The following is a 21,509-nucleotide window of genomic DNA, read 5'->3' on the forward strand; positions in this document are numbered from 1 at the left end:
TGATTGGTAATTAATATTCTGTAAGGACTGATTGATCCTTATTGGCACGCTCACAATTACAATAATAACCTTCGAAAGCCAAAAAGTCAAAGTTTAAAAAATTCGTCACAGAAAAGCGTCAATAATTATAAGTTTTAGCGACAATGTATAAAAATCGTAATAAAAAAAGTCATTAATTATCAATTTTTAATTACATACATAAAAAGCGTTACAATAAATTTTTCTAGTGACGATTTTAGTAAAACTTATTTTTAATAAGATTTGATGTGAATTAAATCTAACTATTAAAACTTATTGGTAATTTACTCTATAAATTATCGTACATTATCAATGATTTCCCAATTTTCTTTTATTATTAAAATAGGATGGGAACAAATATAGGGGCAGTTTGGGAAGCTAAGTAAAAAACTAATTTTTAACTTTTAACTCATTTTGAGGAAATTTTATTTTCACATACTTAATTATCTCAGTGCACATATTTAATGAAATATTATTTTAATAACAATCATGTCTTAAATTAAAATGACCATAGTGGACATCCACTAGTTCGTGATTGTCAGTTAGACAAACAATACCGAATTATTTTATTATATTTGGACATTAACTGTCGAATTATTTAATTATATTCGGACATCAACCACCGAAAGTTTTTTTTTTTTTTTTAACAAATTTGTCGAACTAATCACTTTTATTCAGAAGTTAAGTTTCGAATTAAATGTGTAATTTCAAAAAATCAATGTCGAAATCTCTAAACTGAAAAACATAAAAAAAAAAAAAACGAAACAAAACAAAAAAAAAAAATGTGGAAAGGAGGGTTGAGTAGTATATGTGCAATGATTATAAGTGAATAGTATAATTGTAATTTTTAGTGTGTAGATTGAAAAAGTTAATTAATAATCAAATTAATAAGTGTATGTACTGAGAGAAAATGTGCATTGAGGTAATTAAGTGTGTAGAAATAAAATTTTTTCATTTTAAATCATATCACGTCTCACATTTTTTATACATAGAAAGACAAAAAAAAATTAAAAAAACCAAAAAACTAACTTTTAACCAATTTCTCAAAAAAATCAATAGGCCGGTTTGGGAAATAAAAAATTAGTTGACTTTTCAGAGGTAAGACTTTTTTTTTTTTAATTTGGAAAAAGGTTAATTTGATAATTTTTTTAAAATTTTATAAGAGAAAAAATAAGATGGTTATAATTTAAAATATGATATTTGACTTATCAACCGTGCTGGGACCCCAGTGGGGGTGACCCCCAGCACCCCCACTCCACATGGGGCTGTGTGATTGACAAATAGAAAACAAAAAAAAAAAAAATTCCAACCAATAAGAAAACACTGGGGTCACTGGGGGGTTTGAAAAACAACAATGATTTAGACCACTAAAAAATACATCACTAATAGCACTAATGCATTGGGAATGGTAAAAAAAGAAAGAAAAAAAAAACAGGGCATAGAAAATGGGCGGGGCCCACTGCCACATCATTAGTGCTCTTTCTAGTGCTTCCTTTTTAGTACTCCCAAACATTTTTCTTTGAAAAATTGGGGTCCAAATCATTTTTGTTGACTTATTATTTTGCAGTTTGTTTGTTTGTTTTATATATATATATATATATATATATTTGTCTACCATGCGAAGCCTAATCAGCCGGTAACTTTGCACTATCCACACCACCTCCATTTTAGGGCAGATTACGCAGAGATATTGAAAGAGAGAACTCATAGTCCCATCGCCACAGCCATTGAAGCAGTCCTCCACTCTCCAGGTACCACCCCTCTCCTCCTCTGCCTTCCCGTCAATCTGGGTTCTTTGTCTTTGTTTCCAAAATCTGAAGAAATTTTCATTATTGGGTGAAAAAGGTGAGAGTTTTGTCTAGAAAATTTGTGAATATGAGTTACCCACTTTCCCCATTCATTATTTTCTTGTATGTAATTGAAAAAACTAGTATTTTTATATATGAATTATAGTTTGTTGTCTATGTGTTCTGATTTTAGTATTTGGAACCATTTAAATCAAATTTGGTTGTTGATATTTTATCAGATCATCTACAATTAGTTGTTTTTTTTTTGTTATAGGGTTTCACATTCACAATTTTTCTATGCTTCTGATTTAGAATATGAGGAAAATCAGTTTAATTTTTTTATTTCATATGACGATTTTGGGTTCCTGAGAATTTTTTTCTTCCCTTGTATAAGAATTTGCCATTATTGCTTCCTTGTGATTTATTGATTTAGGAATCGATTTGTTCAAAAGGGATTGAGAGGGTATGTATGACTATCCTTTCATGACCAGGAGGGATTAGTGTTCTGTCAAAGCTGAAATCCTGACTCTTCTAGAAGGCCTTAGTGAAACCTAGGTAACTAGGTTAATCGTTCAATAAAACTTTGTGAAGTTGATTTTTTGTTCAGCAAATGCAAGGTGGTTTTGTAAAGAGGGGCCTTTTAACACTTAAGAGAGTGTTTGGTTTGTTGGAATGATTTTGGGTAGGAATGGGATGGTTGTTCTTTGACTTCCCAGTGGAATGGTCATTCTGGTGATTCTATTTGGAATATATGTTTTTACTTTTTACCGTACCAAACATGGGAATGGGTAATGGGTGTTTTGACGGAATAATCATTCCATTCCAACGTTCATTATAGTGAACCAAACACTGCATAAAACCTGACAGTTTCATTAATCATATACTGCTGAACGACATATTGGATACTCATATTTAAATGCATTTTATTGCAATATCTGTTCTGCTATTGTAGTAGAGGGACTTCTTCATATTTTGCTTTATTTATTGGATTAGGTGTTTCAAAGGTTTCCCTAAATCTGTAATATGGATCGACAAGCTCATGATTATGCCGCAGCTATGGCATTTGTTCAGCAGCAGCAGCAGCAGCAGCAGCAGCAAGCAACTAGTATTCAACAGCAGCAACAATTTGGTTTTCATCAACAGTTCCCTCCATCGGTACACGGTCCTCCTTTTCTTCCACCACATCCCTCTCTCCAACAGTATCCTTTTCCTCCCCACGTCAACTCCATCCTCATCCTCCACCACATCCTCACCTTCTTCATCTTCAACAGCAACAACAGCCTCCACCTGTATTTCCTCCACATATGCCCCCTCATCTTGTTCCTTCACCTTTCATTGGTCCATATGATTCTCCACCACACCCTGCAGCTCCACCATCTGATCCTGAACTCCAAAAGCGAATTGATAAACTTGTTGAGTACGCTGCCAAAAATGGCCCTGAATTTGAAGCCATGATTCGTGAAAAACAGCAAGGTAATCCTGATTATAGCTTTCTATTTGGTGGTGAGGGCCATAATTACTACCGGTACAAGCTTTGGTTATCTACACATGGCCCGGGTGGCCCCTTCAACCCACCTTTCCCATCCTCTTCTATGCCTATGATGCGTCCTCCAAATCCTATGATGAACCAGTCATCGTTAAATGCTCCTCCATTGGGTGGTCCTCAAATGCACCAACCTCCTTTTACACCACCGTTTTATGAGCAACAACAGCACCATCAACATTCTCAGCCTTTTGTTGGTCATAGACGACCAGATTATGATCACTCTTCCAGGTCATTCAAAGGTCTCTTTGGACCTCTGCCTTCAGATGTTGCGATGGAAATGAACAATGTGCTTAACAATCTCAGTGGAACCAAAGAGTCAATCAAAGGTGCCAAGATTTGGTTTATGCAGAGGTCTCCATTTGCACCTGCTCTGGCCAAGGCACTTAGGGACAGGGTGTTTGGTGTGGATGATTCTGAGAGACAATTGCATATAATTTACCTTGCCAATGACATTCTATTTGACAGGTACACTTCCAGTGCTATGCCAAATCTTAGTTCAACATAAATTTGAGTGCTGTTGATATGAATTTGATTTTGGCTGCTTTTCTGTGTGTGAATACCTATTGCTTTATTTTCTTCTTCCTTATTACAGCTATTGCAGGATTCTTATTCACTGATTTTTTCTGCCTCTTAAATGCTTCCACTGCTTCATATCTTGTGGTGTCCACTGGCTACTCGAGTACATTATTATGTGTCCTTCCAAATTTGTCATATAAAAAATAATAATAAAATTTGATTTTCCTCCCAGATAGAAATTTCTTTTTAAGTTTGTTCAACTGGATACAATGATAGTACACTGGTGTTTTAATGAATATGTGGTATTGATCTATCCTGGTAATTATATTTTAGCAAGACAGCAATGTTCTTCGATTTTGATGATATAGTAAGGGGAATTAAAATCGAGCTATTGTGATGCGAACCCAGGAAATTATTTCTTTCTTGAATGCTTCTTAATTGTTTAATCTTTTGGCTATCAATGTGTGCATTGATGCTACATATGTTTTTCTTTGGGTCATTCTTGAAATATGCAGCTTGCAGCGGAGGATCAACCCTCATGAGCTTGATAACGAGGCGCTTGCATTTAAGCCTGTTTTAGGTTCCATGCTTGCCAGGATTTACCACAACCCTCAAAACAAGGAGGAAAATCAAACGATTGCAGAAAATCTTACAGTTCTGGGCTTCCAAGGAAGTCTATGATCATGTCACTATTCATGTGCTTGAGAATGAGATGATTGGTGGACCACCAACGAATTTCTTTCCAAAGGAATTATCTGCTGCTTCAACTGATCCCTCAACTGCAGGTTCTCTCTCTCTCTCTCTCTCTCTCTCATGCTGATCCTCAGCTCGCTTGGAAAATTGCAAGTTTGAAGAAAAGTATGTTCTTTACTGTGGCTTTTTTGTCCTTAGTATGCATATACTCGTGTTTTCTGTCTGAATTTTTGAATTTATATATGTTGAACTTGTTTTTCTTTGTGTTCAGGATTGCCACAACTGGCAACAAATCATAATGCCCTACAGTGGCAGCTTGATAAGCAAGGTTCGGTGCCAATATTGACTGATAAAGACTATCCTGATAAATTAGTTCCTTCTATACCAGCCATGCCATCATCCCTAGCAACCCAGCCGTTTCTTCCCAATTCGGTCCCTACCGGTCTTTTTACCGGGTCCATACCCATACAGTCTTCTCTTCTACCTGCAAATCAACAAACTGCACCCCATCTATTGCCACCATCAATCGGCAACACGGGTGAAAAATTACCCCTGTACCCTTTATTTCCACCTGGTCTTATTCCTGGAATGGTCAGAAAGATGCAAATCGGCAGTGGGGTACCTTACTCTCCCATGAGCCCTCTCGATATCCCAACTGTAATCTCGCCTTCCAATGTATCTCCTTCTGAAATTCTTAATAGCGTGTCGAAGTTTTTCAAAGAGATCGGAGAGGTTAACCCTTCTGAGGGACCCATGAATGGGTCTGATTCGAAAGATGACGACGACGAGTACGAACGAGATTTGCCGGTTCGCAAAGGTGGAGCTTGCATTCCTCCACCCCCAAATCTACAGGTGGATCCGTAGACAGGGACTTATGCTGATGGAAGTGTAGAAAGGAAACCTGGGTCGAGTAGCTCGGGACGGTTGGGACTAGGCACTGCCCCTAATCCAAATGAGGCGAGTCAATATGATGATGTTTATTCTTCTTATAGGAAACAGAGAAGCTCCAATTACCATACATCTATGAGTGCAAGAGCTGCTACTGGAAGGTGAAAAAACCGATTTGTTGTAGCTCTAATTGTAGTGGGACCTGAAAACTGGAGGGTACTGTTCATGTTCATTCTTGTTTTTTGTTTCTCCCCCGCCTCCCCCTTTGTTCCCCTGTTTCTGTGCTTGGAGTTGGAAATACTTTGTACTTTTTTAATGCTAGGAGCATTTGGCATTATTGATTTTAGGGCCTTGTGATTTTGGTTGTTATGAATGTTCTAGTGTTAATGCAAGGAAAGGGTACACTTGCTTTTGTCTTTGTTTATGAAACTGATTCCTTGGTTTCAAACTTCTCTCTCTCTCTCTCTCTCTCTCTCTCTGGACTTTGTGTATTTATTTATTTATTTTGTTGAGAAAGTTGAATTTGTTGATGAAGACCCTAAAAAACTGATTCCTTGGTTTCAAACCTCTCTCTCTCTCTCTCTCTATGTTCGAACATTTTGGGGTGTATAAACCTTAGTTGAGAAGGGTAAAGACATTCATACATAGAATCAAAAATATTTCCCAATCCTCGTGCCATTCCCACTAAAACACAACTAAGAAACTACTAAGATGAAAATGGTGAAAAGTGAGAGAAAGGGGAAAAACAAATGCAACTTTTGTTTAGCATTAATGTGGAAGAAATTACAATAAACTTAATTTTGCTATGCAACTCACACTAACATGATAATTAGGTTTTTTTTTTTTCTTTTTTCTAATTTCTTTCAAAATATAACCCCTCAATTTTTTATTTTTTTTTAATTTGTCCAAAGGGTTACTCATGATTTCTTTCTTGAAAAATTTTGATGCTAATCAAATGCTTACAATATAATATAATTTCCCTTAATGTTTTTTTGGTGTAAAATATAATTTCCCTTTAATTTCTTTTCTTTCACTTCATTTTCTACTAGCAACCCAATGCTACATTCAAACATGCTGATAAACTCAGTGATAAAAATTGAGAATGAGGGGTGAAGCCAAACAGAAACTATAGACTGCTCTCGCAAAGTAACATCAATTATCTAACAAGATACAAACTACCACGAGGGATCGTCCCACGTGTTTTTACAACTTGATTCCTTTAAAAACACAAAAAACAAATACAAAACAAAATTGTTTCAACTTGAAAATAGGAAACTCGTACAACTTGAAAATGATAGATAAGGAGGACTAGGTGCTTGTGCTTTCACTTGTATTGGAAAACATGGAAACAGCAAGAAAATTTCATACAGTTGTTCCCTCCTTTCGTGTAGCATCAGTCGACTCGTATGCAGCGTCAGCTGAAGAGGTGTCAATATCATTCAGACCCAACTCCTCATTCTGCTCCCACGACCTCTCATATTCCTCGACTGCACATTGTCAATATGACATCATACAACAGCAACACTAAAAAGAAAACAAATGCTAGCAAAGTAGAATTAAGTGCCATAAATAGTTGTGAAAAGAAAAATCCTTAGCAAACACAGTAAAAATAGAGAAAAAAGAGTAGGCATGGGTTGGTACCCATTGGGGTCTGGAAGAGGTAGATTGGGTATAGACTTAACTTTTGACATGATTTGTACAAAGTGGCTGCCCTAAGAGCATCTCCAACGGTTGAACAAAATTTTCATCAAATTTAAGTAAAAAAAAGGCATTTGGCTCAATCTGATATCAATCACTCCAACGGTGTACTGTAGCTTTCATCAAAACGTACCGGACGTCTGGGGGGACGACCGGCCAGTCGACCGGAAAGAGCAAAATCAATACAATTCTGTAATTGAATTTTCAAGCTTGAGGGTCATCTGGGGGGTCGACCGGGTGGTCGACCTCCCAATGTAAAATTTGTACAAAATTTTACGCAAAATTGGTCATCCGGTGGGTCATCCAGTAGTGAAAATACAACGGTAATGAATAGTGTTTTGGTGAAAGACCCAGCGCATTCTCAGCTTAGTGAAATTTTTGTTTAATTCTCAATTTGATATCAGTTTGGTGAAACCATTGGAGGGAGAAAAAGTGACTTTTTCATCAAATTTCAAATCTGATGCACAATTTGATGCACCGTTGGAGATGGCCTAAAGCTCAAACCAGTAACACCTCAAGTTTAATAGGCCGAGTTTTAACCATTGAACCAGTGGTTAAAATTGCGCTGAAAACAGCATTGTACAATATGCACAAAATAAGGTCCGTCCAAGTCCAAGTTCTAGGGCTTGTCTGCCTAATATGAAGACCACATCAGATAAACCACAGCTCTATACATGTTCTCGAAGAAAGATATTATTTGAAGAAAAAGAAAAAAAAAACCAAAAAAATTAAAACCCCGGCCATTCTCCAAAACATGGTTATGAGGATTTTCAACTTGGCCGTTGACTCAGGGTTGTTTTAAGAATTGATTTTTTTTAGTATTTTTTGACTTTTACAAAAAGACGTGCAAAAAAGTAGAAAGAAGAGTTCGACTTTTTGTATTGACAGCTTCATCCACAGAAGGGACATACAAGGCTACAACCCATAAAGAGCTTCCAACAGTTGTCTCATATAAATAAGATTGCACCAGAACACCAGCCATAGAGATGTGTGGAGGACTTACATGATAACTGATGGTCATCTTTAACATCATCAGTTGCCGGTGCGACAAAAGAATTAGCCAAGGCATCATCAATAATCAATGTCCACGGATCTTCCACACTCAGAAGCTGTACAGTAACAGTCAGACAGTTGAATGCTCATAGATAATTTAAACAGTCAGACAAATCACCAATAACATACATTTAATGCCCAGGTGGAGAAGACGCTAAATAAATGGGAATGTACAGCAGTCCATTTCACTATCCATTGGACACATTCAAATGGTAAGAGAGAGTCAACATGGACATGCATTTCGTGTGCAGTCTTCAACATTGAGAAAAAATGAATTGACAATAAATGAGTCACTTGAAAATTGTCTACACTAAGCAATATCTGTGTATCTTGTGTGTGCGTGTTTTTTGCAATTCTGAATTGAGAAACAATATCATTTTCTACACCAACTACAATAATCTCTTTTGGGTAGACAAGGGTTTGAGAAATGCCACAGTACAGGATTTGCGGAACTGATCTGATAATTGAAGGGAAAAAATTTAAGGTTCAGGAAATGCTACAGGCATATGACAGATGGTAGCTTTTCTTTATCATTTATTCTCCACTCCTTTTTTGGGACCATGATGGCTATTTAGTTCGCAAAAAATTGAAAACATCATATTTGAGAGTTCACTACCTTGTTAAGCCTTGCTCTGAAGTCTAGCCACTTGCTTTTCTTACTATCATCAAGACTGTCCCCAAAAGTAAATCCATGTACTCTCTCAAGATCTGCACAATTAATCATATAATATATAATTCAATTTGGCAAGAGATGTGTAAATGTTGGTGCATATAACCAAAAAAGGAGGAAAAAGAGACAATAAAATAAAAATTGATAGGATGACTAACTACAAAGCAAAAGAAATCAAAATTAAAATCACAGATAAATAATGTGAAGATGTCCATCTCCATATTTATAACATTAACATCAGTTATATATTGATAACATCCACTAGCTCCCAATGCAAACTGTAGTATCTTAACCAGAGAGAGAGAGAGAGAGAACTGCACAAAGACATAAATTTAGGAATCCAAATCCCTACAAGTCAAACAACTACTAACATGTGAAAGTTGGTCAATCTATACAATCTTTAAAAATGAGAATGCAAAAACCATCAATATTTGGAAACATATACATTCCTGTCCTATAATTAGAAAATAAATAGATGAAAAACCGCCAAGAAAATCTTCAGCTGAAGGATAGAAATTGCAGCATGAAAATGAAAACCAAAGGATGGAAAAGGTACTCACTTTCACTAATTTTAGTGATCAAACCTTCAACTGTAGTCACAACTCCACCCAATGTTCCACTTGTCAGTACCAAGTCAAGCTCTGGAACTTCTACACTAGCAGTATCTGACTGAGATATATCAAATGATTGTTAGTCAGCACATTTGAAGCCTATAAGCAAGCGTAAGTTTAGGGAACCCCTTGTGTTTTTTTTCTTCAGCATTAATTAGATTCAAACATCCTTAGTTAGCTGTTGTCAGTTTTCATGAAGGCATATTCAAAACGTTCATTTGCACAAAAAATATGAGTGACGATGGCATACCTTTATCACATCACGGCTTAGATCATTAATGTTCTTCACAAGAACTGTAATTTTCTTTCCTTTTTCAGGAATACGGCCACCAGGCTTCAACTGCAAAGGGAAAGCATACACATCATCAGGATATTAAAAATGAGAATAGTAAAGAAAATATATACGTATGTACAAACCTCAGAATTGCGGTACCCACAAGCATCACAAGAGGATGCCATGACAATCACTTCTCGGAAGTATGGAATATCTGTTAAATTGTTAAGCTCAACAAAGCCCGTGCATATTTATCGGTAAAATGATCTGAGGGAAAAATAGTTTTCATTTCCAACCACAAAACTCATGGTAGTAGAAACAATCTTAGATTCCTCAAATATCGTTCTCCACAATCCTTTCAGACACTAAATGTATTCCATATTATTTGTATATGGCAAGTAGTATAAAAACAGAACCACTAGTGCCATGTCACATCTCACTGACAGAAGAGATAAGAAGGATACTGGTGACAAACATTCGAGTCTCACACTTGGCTGCACAAGTTCCACATGTTGATGGGAAGGTCATCACCTATCCAGCAAGAAGAAATAAATAAATAATTGAATTGCAGCTTCCCATTTCATAAAAGAAACAGATGTGAAATTCAAGAAAATAGAGTAGCGAATTATCCATGCTCATTTTGCAACAAATTTACGTTCTACATTTGCACCACAAAAGACGGGAGGAGGGATAAGAAAGCAGGAGGTGGGAATGAACTTTTGAAAGGATATTTGTACCTCTTCTGGTGCAGAGTACCGAAACAAAGATTCAGCAAATTCTGCACTATTACCCTGAGCAATAGCCCGTTGACCAGCTGCAGCTCCAATTAATCCATGCGGTTCTCTTCTAGTTTGATCACCAGTACTATTTAGTTCCTCTGATAACGCTTCATCACGATGTTCTCCCCCAAGTGATGGGTCGACAACGTACCCCAGTGATGCTTGTTGCTCAGGAGTTCGTTCATAGAACTTAATTGTCGATGACGGATCCGGAGATGGAGCAAACCTATCAGGGATCAGTGGATGCCCTTCAGATTACCCCAAAAAAAAAGAGAGAGACAGGAAGAGAAAGAAAGCAAGAAAGCATTTAAAGTGAGGTACACAAGAAATCATTTGCTAATATACTTATTTAAAGGCCCCCCATTAATAAAAGGGAGAAACACAGAGAGAAGAACTAACTATGGGCCTGTTTGTTATAGCTTATTATAAGCTAATAATCTATACGCAGAATCTAAAAGCACCCCTCCCTGAGCCAAAGGATAATCAACTTTTTCCAGCTTAATTAAGCTATTTTTACCACTTATGCTGTTAGCAAAAGTTACAACAACAGTCACACAAAATCTCACAATTTAAAAAAAAAAAAAAAAATTAAAAAAAAATAACCTATGTTACATGGACCGGGATACAGATGTCAGATGTGGGTATGTATCTAGCGGTCAGAGTTTTCAAACCATAAATTTAAGGGTCATGGACTCGGCAAAAACAAATGTCATATTTTATATTTTTAATCAAGTATGTGAGATAAAATGGTGCTATATGTAACTTATAGTGTCAAAAAGACATTTATTGCAACTATACAACAATATGTACATATAATAATAGTGTTACATACAATTATATAAGAAGTGTCTGTTGAAAAGTAGCTAACACATATCACATACTCTTATCTGAGTGTCGGGTGTCCGACACAGGTATTTGATTTATTTTAAAGAGTCCGCGTAACATAGACAATAACCATAGGCAGCCCATTGAAGCTGCAACAAACAGCACATACAACAGAAATACCACGATGAAGATCAAATTAATTAAACTCTCTTGTGCTAGAACTTTGCACAAGAATTTCAGCTTCAAAAGCAGATTTCTTGTAATATTGGAGGGTTCTCACAAGTCTTAGCAGGGGGTTTGGAGGACATCCTCTCTACAGTTCAAATACCATTATATTTTTACTATAATCAGACCTAAAGCACACTTATGTAATGTATTATGTCATTTTATAGATTTAAATGTTAATGGGTGTGGGCAGGCACTTACGGGTTCTCAATGAAACTGTTGCCAGCAGGATCATCAAGAATGATTGTAAAGGGTGACTCGCCTTTTGCACAAGCCCTCAATTTTGGCAAGAACCGGTCAATTGATTCAGCAGATTGGGGATCCACTTTCTGAAAAGCAGAAGATAGGTTGTAAGGAACCTAAGAAGGAGGAGGAGGAAGATGAAGAAAAATGGCTAGTGAGTTCAAATTAACATGTACCTTTCTTTCTTCTTGAAGGGCCTCTATTTCATCCGCAGCTCGTAACAATATCCCTTCCACCTGGAAAACAGACAGCAGGGGTGGGGTTAATAGTGTACAAAGATAAGCATCCAAATAAATAACACAGATTATGTGGAAAAGAATAACACAAGATCAAACATGTTGACTCAAAACTGCATGAAAAGAAGAAAAAAAGGGGGTTTTATTCAAAATTCATGCACAATGCACCAGCAATCTTGGAGAATATACTGAACTTTTAACTTATAAATTGAGCGACTCCTCAGCACTACTCACTTCAGAATTCTGACTTAACAAAATATTACTAGTTTAACATGACTGGACATCAGTTATACGAATAGACATATAGGAACGAAGAGTTAATGGCCAAGGTAAGACAAAGAGCAGAGAAATATAATCATGATAGCATGTTACACACAGCAGAACTATTTATCGAAGTTATTATCCAAATGATGGGATGAGATGGGATGAGATGATATTAATTCGTACTCTCCAAGTGGCTTTTACATGTGATGCACCCAAACAAAACCAAAGAAAAGGAAAAATCCATCAACGGGAGATATCACCAATGCATTTCTTATCACGAAAAATGTAATAATTTGAAGGAAAAAAAAATACAGAAAAAAGTCCCACTTGATACAATACCTTTTTTAACACTCTGGTGTAACTACCATTGCAAAATCTATATCTGACAAAAATAAGATCATAAAAAGTTGCACGTGTATGGGAAGAAAGTACCAATTGCCAGTGGCAACCAGTCAAATTGCCTACATAATGTGTAAACATCTTGGCAAAAGGTAATACATAAACAAAAGGACAAGTTAAGCATCATAAGTACAGAAGATAATATGAAATTAGGAGTAGGTTATAAAAGGAGATACCGTTGACAGAGATCCACGCTGAGCCTCTGGAGGAATCTCAAAATCCAGTTCAGGAATCTGTAAAAACCAATGATAGAAAAATGCAAATCTCTTAGATCATAATAACAATTCAAAATTGTTAATGATAAACAATGCATACTGGGAGGTCACATAGATCAATAGTCATCAATCATAACTGACAAATAAGTACAACACCAATAATACATGCAAGATTCGTAACACTAGAAGTGTAATTTTGTTATTATTAGAAGGGGGCTGCCAATGATCAGAAAGCATCCTTTTATAAAGAGATGAAACTAGTGGATACAATGGCCCCGTTTGGTAGAGCTGTGGGAAAGTGATTATTTATAACTTATAACTGTGAACATAAGCTGATTTTGACTTATAAATTAAGCTTTTCCTCCCCCACTCAAAGAATAAGTTGATTTTTTACTTACAAAAAGTTATAAGTTGTATTGTTAAGCTGAACCAAACACATCAAAATAGCTTAAAAGCTGAAATAAGCTGGAAACAAGCTCTACCAAACAGGGCCAATGATTAGAAGGAGAACTAATATACTTTGTTTACAATAAACTAAATGGGTTGGGGGAGAAATCTAGGGAAATCAAAGGAAACAAGAGTCCCACCCAATAAAAATATATGTATGTATGTAGAACAGCCATCATAGACATATGTAAACAATCTAGTAATTATTTGAACATTCAAACCAGCAGACTGCCAAGTCTAGTTTACTCAATATAATTTTACTAAAATAATGCCAATAGAATAAGAAAATTGTATAGTTGACGAAAGTCAAGTTAAAAGTGGAACCCAAAATATACCTTAATAGTGGCCGTGTCAGATTTCACTACTTGCCGATTGAGCATCTGCATAGAATAACTCCATTAGTATAGCACTTTAAAAATTTTACTTTCCTAAAAACTTTGGAAAACAGTTAAGCCATTAGCAAAAGTTTGTATGTGTATCATTTGCAAGTAAGAGCAGTGCGACTTACATTTTGCTTGAAAATAAAGAAACAATTTTGTAGCACAAAAGTTTGTATGTATATACCAAGAACAACAATGATAACGATGACAACAACAATAGAAGGAAGAGCTTGAGAGCAGATGTACTAGCTACATCTAAAACCTCACAAAGGCATGCATGGTGTTAGAAAATTTAAAATTACAAACCAGCTAGAAAGAAACCCCCTGAGATTGAGAGTAACCCCAAACTAAAGATAAGTAGGAGAAATCATTGTTGCATCAGTGAGGAACACATAACAAATGAAAATTACAAACTCAAATGTGGGAGAGGATGGCTAAAATGACGAGTGCAGTTCATATGAACATATTTACAACCACATTTTTACTCAGCTTTGGATGAAACCAGGTAGCTGAAAAGCATAAATTCAGAGAAGTCACTGTGCCATAAGGGTAGACAAAGCATCTTAAAAAGTGATTGTATCTTTCTTTAAATTATCTAACAACTAGTAGAACTTGCAAATGATTTCAAATACACAAGAAACTACTATCATAAGTTCTCAAGCAGGAGTAAAAATTAGCCAATATACAGTCTTCAACTATTAGGAAAGTGGTCTGGAATTAAGTTCAAAGCTCAAATAGACAATATAAATAGTTCCAATTTTCTTCTTTTTCACAAGTAAGAAATCCGCAAAGAGGCACATCACAACAGGGGCTTAACGAAATTAAATTTCATTACAAACAAATATTTTGTTATTTTGACCGACAACTTAGTTTAGCTTAATGAGCATCTTTTCATTAAAAAACAATAGCATAGTTTGATAAATGCAAAATTATATAACTTAAAAGTGCTTCATTGACAACCTTTTGATCACCTGGTGGAAAGTTCAATTGATAATGACACCCTCGGGGCTGGAGCTCACCAGCAAACTGCACTTCATTGTTCCTACAGATAGACCAGACAGATAACATAAGGACCTGTTAGAAAAGACAAATGACCTAAATATGATAAAGATTCTCATAATTGTAAAGGGCGTAAAAATAACTACCTCTCACCACAATGTGGACACTCAAAGGCTGACAACAAGATCTGCAAGTAGAAAGAATTTTACTATAGAAAGAAACCTTCACATGATTGTCCATAAGCTCAAGACAAGAAAATGAAGCAGGCAGGGCAACATCAAGCAAGCATGTACACGAGAGAGAGAGAGAGAGAGATTCAACCCATTTTTCTAGGGTAGATTGTCAAAGCTTAACCCTTCATAACATAATGGAACTTTCTAAATAATATAAAACTAAGAAAAGCAATAGCCTAGTAAAAGTAACAACAATAACATTCATGTTAACTTAAACCTTTCAAGTAGACAATATTCCCCAAAGATGACAAAAGCATACCTTTCTGAAGTGCGGAATCAAAGTTAATAAAAACCTCGTTGTGCCCTGTTAACACCACCACATTAGACAACGTTCAAAAATTCATGATTGATATCCCATGATTACTAGATGAAAGTCAATGCATGTAACTGCTATATTTTTTTTCGGAAGCATCTCAACTCAATAATAAATATTACGGCCTTGTTTGGTTTGTGTTTCTCAAAAAATTTTGAGAAAAATTCTCTACAAATAAGTTTTCAAAAGTAATCAAACCAAACAAATTTTCCCAAAATTTTTTTCCAAAACTTGTTTGGTTTACAAATTTTCCAAACAAATCTCTCTCTCATACACATCAAATCAATCACTTTTTCCAAAACTCTCTCTCAAAATAATTTTTCAAAACATCTTTTGAAAAAAAACCAAACCAAACAAATTTTCGTACTTTTTATCTCAAAACATGTTTCTCAAATACAAACGAAACAAGGCCTACATTTGCCGATATGAATTAATGAAAAGCTTTTGATGAAACCAGGTAACCGAAAAGCAAAAATTCAGAAAAGGCTGACAAACCCCAATTATTGTGTTTTGATATTGGCTTTGAAGGAGGGGTTTATGGAGCAAAAGCAAAAAAAGAAAAGGAAAAGTGAATGAAACTTCCGCTCCGTTGGGCGAAAAACATTATTAACAGAAAACATTTTCTAAAAAAGCTTTTTCCATAAAATGTTTTCTGGAAAAAACATTTTTCCATGTTTGGTGGTGGTGGCAGTGTAGTGGTGAGGTGGCAGCAGCAGTGATGGCAACGGTGATGGCGGTAGTGTGACAACATATTGGTAGTAGTTTGAAAAACATTTGTGAAAAATATTTACTGCCCAAATGGCTTCTTTTTTTGTTCACCATGGAAAATACTTTTTCGTTTTTGTTTTCTAACATTTTTTGGAAAATATTTTCCATTCAAACAAATAGAGCATTAAAAGATAATATTTTGCCACTTTTTCCTTCTCTTTTCTTCTATTTGGTTGTTGCATTTTGTTTTTTTGTTTTATATTTTTATGAATTAAATCCTGAAAGCAACCCAATTTTGTTTCCTAAACACAAAAACGAAAACAAAACAAGTGTTTATTTCCCAAAAATTAAACATAAAACCAAAAAAAAAAAAAAAAAAAGAAACAATTTTGAGGAGCTTGGTTATCCCATAATCAAAATATGTGAAAAATACTATTTTGATTATCTAATCCATCCCTACAGTGAAATTTACAAGATTATGAAGAACAAAAAAAAACAATCTTTTGGCATCGTCACATTCACAATGGTTTTAGAAACCAGTTCTACAAAATTACATAATCAGCATATATATATATATATATATAGAGAGAGAGAGAGAGAGAAGATACGTTTTGGCGGCAATGCATACAAAGGCTTTCGACCTGGTAAAGAGGAGCGTCATTGTCATCTGAAGATATAGCTTCGACCACTGATCTCACATCCACTATTGAGTCTTTGTTCGTCTCCATTGTTGAATACACAGAGGTGAGTTCGGAGGTGAAACTAGGGTTTATGACTCTCTCTCTCTCTCTCTCTGTATTTGTCTAGAAGGTGAGAGAAGTTCTCAGAAACAGTTCAATTCGATACTTGGCAAACGGGCGAGAGAAAGGAATATGGGTCAGGGGTCCATCTGATTAGGTTCGGGTCGGATGAGCTCTGAACAAGGATTGTCTAGTGCAACTTGAGCGGACTCAATCCGAGCAACCCGAATCTAGTCTGAATTTTTTTAAGGTTTGAACAAATTATCTTAAAATTGGTATAGGTTTGGACAAAAATTCATAAGCCTAAATTAAATTTGGACAGGTTTTGACAAAGACGTCAAACAATCCGAGCAACCCAAACCCGAATTATACATATACTAGTGTATGCCCATGCCTAAAGGCACAGTGTAAATAATGTTTTGTTTGAATAATTTTCATTTATCATTCTCTCTTAAGCTAGGAAAACTGAGAATCAAGTATACCTAAAATTTTGTTTTCCCATGACATACAAAAAATGAATAGATAACATACATTTGAGCAAGGGAATCCCCTTTATTATAGACACAACTTCAAAAAAAGCGGAACAAAAAAATGGTGTTCTCCCTTTGGAGCACGCCATGCCAATATGAAAATGGTATTCTTGATCAAAATCTAAATAACAAACACCTCCAAATGTCTACCTTTCAAACCAAACCAAACCTATATAAGTTTACACAACATCAATATACCTCAAAATAATCTTTAACTTTATACAACGTCAATCATTTTCAAAGTTTGTCAATCATAAAACCAAAAATAGTGTAAATTATGCCCTCGAGATTGTTGCTCACTCGAGATTGCCCCTCTTTCAACACTCATCAATTAAAGAAGTACACGTTTAGTTTACACAATAATAAATACAAAATCATTAGAGAGATAAGAAAAACTTAAGCTTAAAAAAAGGAGTCAATATTACCATTCGCTTCTAGTCTTCATCCACCTATAAAATATATATATATATAAAATAAAAAAAAAGTCAATATCCTAATTAAAAGAAACTACCCAATTCAAAACAAGCACATGCATTGTCACACTAATGAAAGGTTTTTTTATAGACCCCAATTCAAACTAAACGCAAACGTTGTTGCAAAATAATAATTGGTTACCCAATGGAAACACTACGAACAAACACAATACATTGTCAACACATATATAAATTAATGACTGATAAAAACATTAATTTACAAAAATAATCAATCTTTTCTTTGGATTTTATTTTTTTCAACTCTTTCTTTTTGGAACTTCCTTTAATTGATCACATAAGGTTAGAAGGAAAATTTAGGAAAGAAGTGTACTAAAGAAAGAATTTAAAAAAATAAAATTTAAATGCAAACTCTTCGCTGGGTAATTCAACAACAAACTCTAACCAACTTAATTCCCCCATCATTTACAAATCAATACAACTTAAAAAAACCCCATTTATTTTGTCCAAAAACCCAAAGCCATTTATTATATCAGTTTGGTCCCATCCGTTTTGTGTATGTAACCCTCCATCACCTTCTTCAATCTTCACCTACACCCATTCAGATTCATTTTGCTTCCAACCTTAAATAAATTTTGAATATTTGTTAAGCAATACATGACCATAAGCAAAATAGCAAACCAGCCCCTTTGGATCTATTTGGTTAGCTCATGGGCAACAACCAACAAAATTTAGATTGAAATTAAATAAACTATAAGACTAAACTGATATAATAAAATTCAATGGATAAAACAACAAATCAATAGCATACAATAAGGGGGGCAATTGTTTACAGGGTCTTAAAAAAATAATACGCAATGCTGAAACTATATATATATATATATTTTTTTTTTATCACAACTTACCAATCACCACTCCCAAATAAAGGGTCAAAAAAATAGAAAAACACAAAAAGCCCAATAAATATAGGAAAATCCATATCAGTATTTAAAGCGTATTTAGCAAACTTAGAAGTATTTATAGATCCGTATATATTTATGAGTATTTAGCAAACAATAGAAAAACTCATAATATAGAAAAACCCATTTTATAAATCAAAAATTAACGCCCATTTCTCATTAAAGAATCAAACATTTCATTAACTCTGTGTGTGTTTGAGTCAGTACCTTTGAGACCAAAAATAGTAGGAAGTGTCTAGTTCATCTTCCTCAGTCACAACATTTAAAAAAGGAAAAAGAAAAAGAAAAAGAAAAAGAAAAAGAAAAAAAAAGTGTCACTAAGATTACTTGCCTCCAATTCTTAACTAATGTTTGATTCTTTGCCTTTTCATGAACTCTCTCAGTAAGTCATCAATGAGTATAGCACATCCATTCAAATTCTACAACTCATATAGATTAGTTATTAAATTAAAATGAAGCATAACTGAGATACAAATAATGTAGAATCAATGTACTAAAGACATACCCAATGTCAAATTATACAAACCACATGCATGCACTAAATCGACATACTTATGTATATAACATAGTCAGAAATATGTATACATACATACACAATGAATTGATGAATGAGAGCAAACACATATGCAATTGCTGCCTAGATTTGATGCAACATGACTGAGATACAAATAAGAGCAGGAGAACATAGCCAGAAATATGTATACATACACACAATGAATTGATGAATGAGAGCAAACCCATATGCAATTGCTACCTAGATTTGATGCAACATAACTGAGATACAAATAAGAGCAGGATCACTATACTAAGAGCATCTCCAACCCTAGTCTCTTTTTTTCATCAAATTTTAGAGAAATTTTGGTTAAACACTTGATCTAATATGGAACACTCAAACCTTACTCTCTTTTATTTCATCAAATCTTTCTAAAAAAATCCAAACCTATCCTAAAGATCTGTTTTAACCATTTTTAATGAAAGAAACGCATATCCAATAATTACTCTTTTTGAAATTTCATTAAAATATGACTGCTGAATATTTGGTGAAATTTTTTTACAAATCCCTTGATTTGATTTAGATTTGATGAAATGGTTTGATCTGTATTCAGCCATTTTTTGATCAAATTTGAAAATGGGTATGTCTTAGAGCATCTGCAATCCTCTTAATACCCGTATTCAATTGCCGCTTTAGATTTGATGTAGCACAACTGAGAACAGATAAGAGCAGAACCAATGTGCCAAGACATACCCATTTTCAAATCAAACCACAAGCATACAAACTTATGTATATAATAACACAACCAAAAATATGTATATACACAATGAATTGAAGTACCAACCACAAAGAACAGACACAGCAAAAAGAGAGAGAGAGAGAGAGAGAGAGGGAGGGAGAAATTGCGATGCCCAAAAGAAAATTATCTCAACCAAAGCATCACCTACTGTTTTCAATGGAGGTTCAGATGATGCTTTGATGATGATAAACAAAAACATTAATTTAAACCATTATAGACAAACAACAATTGGCTCACCAAGAGAGGTACCGGAGGGGGTTCGAAGCAGAGAGAGAAAGAGAAGACGACGGCGTCGAACAGAGAAAGAATCTGTGGTGGTGGTGGTGAAGTTGGTCGTGGAACAGAGGAGCCAACTCGGTGACCCAGTTCTCAATGGGAACCCTATCTTGGGAGCAGCGAACACTGAGAGAGAAGGGGGGAGAGGGGGAGAGGAGAGGGAGAAAGAGATCGAATAGAGAGAGAATCTGTGGTGGTGGTGGTGAAGTTGGTCATGGAACAGAGGAGCCAACTTGGTGAGCCAGTTCTCAATCTGAAACCCTACCTTGGGCGAAAACTGAGAGAGAAGGGGGGAGAGGGGGGAGGCGGAAATGGGCCAATTTCCCTGATTGTGGCATTTTGAACATTTTAGTCCAACTTAGGATCTGTTTTTAACTTTATTCTTAGGATAAAATGATTTTTCTAATGTCGTTTTTTAGAAAAAAAATCGTGTTTTGTGATTAAAATAATAATAAATTTTGGATATTGAGGCCTCGTTTGGCAAGAGGTTATTTTAGTCAATTAGTCAAAAAGTTACTAAATTAGTCAAAAAGCCTACCCATACCAAAAAGTCAAAGATTCTCTTTTCTCTCTACTTTTTGCACATCTTTTCGTAATTAGCCAAAAAGTCATCCTAAACATACAAGTTTTTTTTACCTACATTTTTAGCCAAATAGCCAAAAAGTTACTAAATTAGCCTGTTCCCAAACGAGGACTGAAAATCACTTTAAAAAAGTCAGTTTTAATTAACTTTGAATTAATTAAAAATAATTTTGGTAAAATCATTTTTACATTAATTTTTTTTAATTTAATTTTCAACATAAATATTTTTTGACCAAAACTATTTTTAATAAAAAACGATTTTAGAAAAGTCGTTTTTTGACAAATTTTTTTTTAATTAAAAACGATTTTACAAAAGTCATTTTTTGATCAAAAATATTTTTAATAAAAAACAGTTTTAGAAAAGACTTTTCATTATAAACAAAATAGCTCCCCTTCTCCCTTTGAACTTATGAAAGCCGTATTTGATCCAACCCATCTTCTTCTCCTTCACTCAGCCGAACTCCGAAGGGAAGACTGACGACGTAGAGGACGAACAACGGCCAACAGTAACGAGGAACACCTTCATCAAACACCCACATTCAGGTTTGTATCGCATAAATGAGGGTTTTCATTTTAAATTTGGGATTTTAAATTTCGAAATTAGGGATTCAGATTTCGGATTTTAAATTTGGAAATGAGGGTTGTAAACTTTTCATTCAACAACGCAAGAATTTTTTAT

General features: G+C 34.9%; 1 protein-coding gene and 1 pseudogene across 18 annotated transcripts; one reads left to right on the plus strand and one right to left on the minus strand.

The window, feature by feature from the left end:
* The first annotated feature begins 1,636 nt into the window (after positions 1-1,636).
* On the plus strand, positions 1,637-5,680 carry LOC114256596 (SUPPRESSOR-OF-WHITE-APRICOT/SURP RNA-binding domain containing protein 1-like; annotated as a pseudogene). The gene is made up of 4 exons (XR_014335871.1): positions 1,637-1,769; positions 2,799-3,816; positions 4,383-4,652; positions 4,832-5,680. The product of XR_014335871.1 is annotated as an SUPPRESSOR-OF-WHITE-APRICOT/SURP RNA-binding domain containing protein 1-like (transcript).
* An 878-nt stretch (positions 5,681-6,558) lies between these two features.
* On the minus strand, positions 6,559-20,633 carry LOC114256597 (uncharacterized). Of its 17 annotated transcripts, none has more exons than XM_082879144.1 (18): positions 20,210-20,595; positions 17,716-17,739; positions 16,629-16,823; positions 15,259-15,303; positions 14,913-14,953; positions 14,728-14,809; positions 13,723-13,767; positions 12,902-12,958; positions 12,003-12,062; positions 11,785-11,912; positions 10,492-10,759; positions 10,219-10,285; positions 9,898-9,968; positions 9,731-9,820; positions 9,430-9,538; positions 8,816-8,907; positions 8,150-8,255; positions 6,559-6,935 (listed from the first exon to the last, which is right to left on the minus strand). In XM_082879144.1, the coding sequence occupies exons 2-18, from the start codon at positions 17,716-17,718 to the stop codon at positions 6,811-6,813; spliced, it is 1,584 nt and encodes a 527-aa protein (XP_082735270.1). In that variant the 5' UTR covers positions 17,719-17,739; positions 20,210-20,595; the 3' UTR covers positions 6,559-6,810. The 17 variants fall into 17 exon arrangements, with proteins under 17 accessions (XP_082735270.1, XP_082735313.1, XP_082735253.1 ...); XM_082879187.1 differs by having other exon boundaries at positions 14,739-14,809; positions 20,210-20,493; XM_082879127.1 differs by lacking the exon at positions 17,716-17,739 and having other exon boundaries at positions 20,210-20,633.
* Between the last annotated feature and the right edge of the window lie 876 nt (positions 20,634-21,509).

This window comes from Camellia sinensis, chromosome 1, assembly GCF_055761805.1.
Source record: "Camellia sinensis isolate YWXY chromosome 1, ASM5576180v1, whole genome shotgun sequence".
NCBI lineage: Eukaryota > Viridiplantae > Streptophyta > Magnoliopsida > Ericales > Theaceae > Camellia > Camellia sinensis.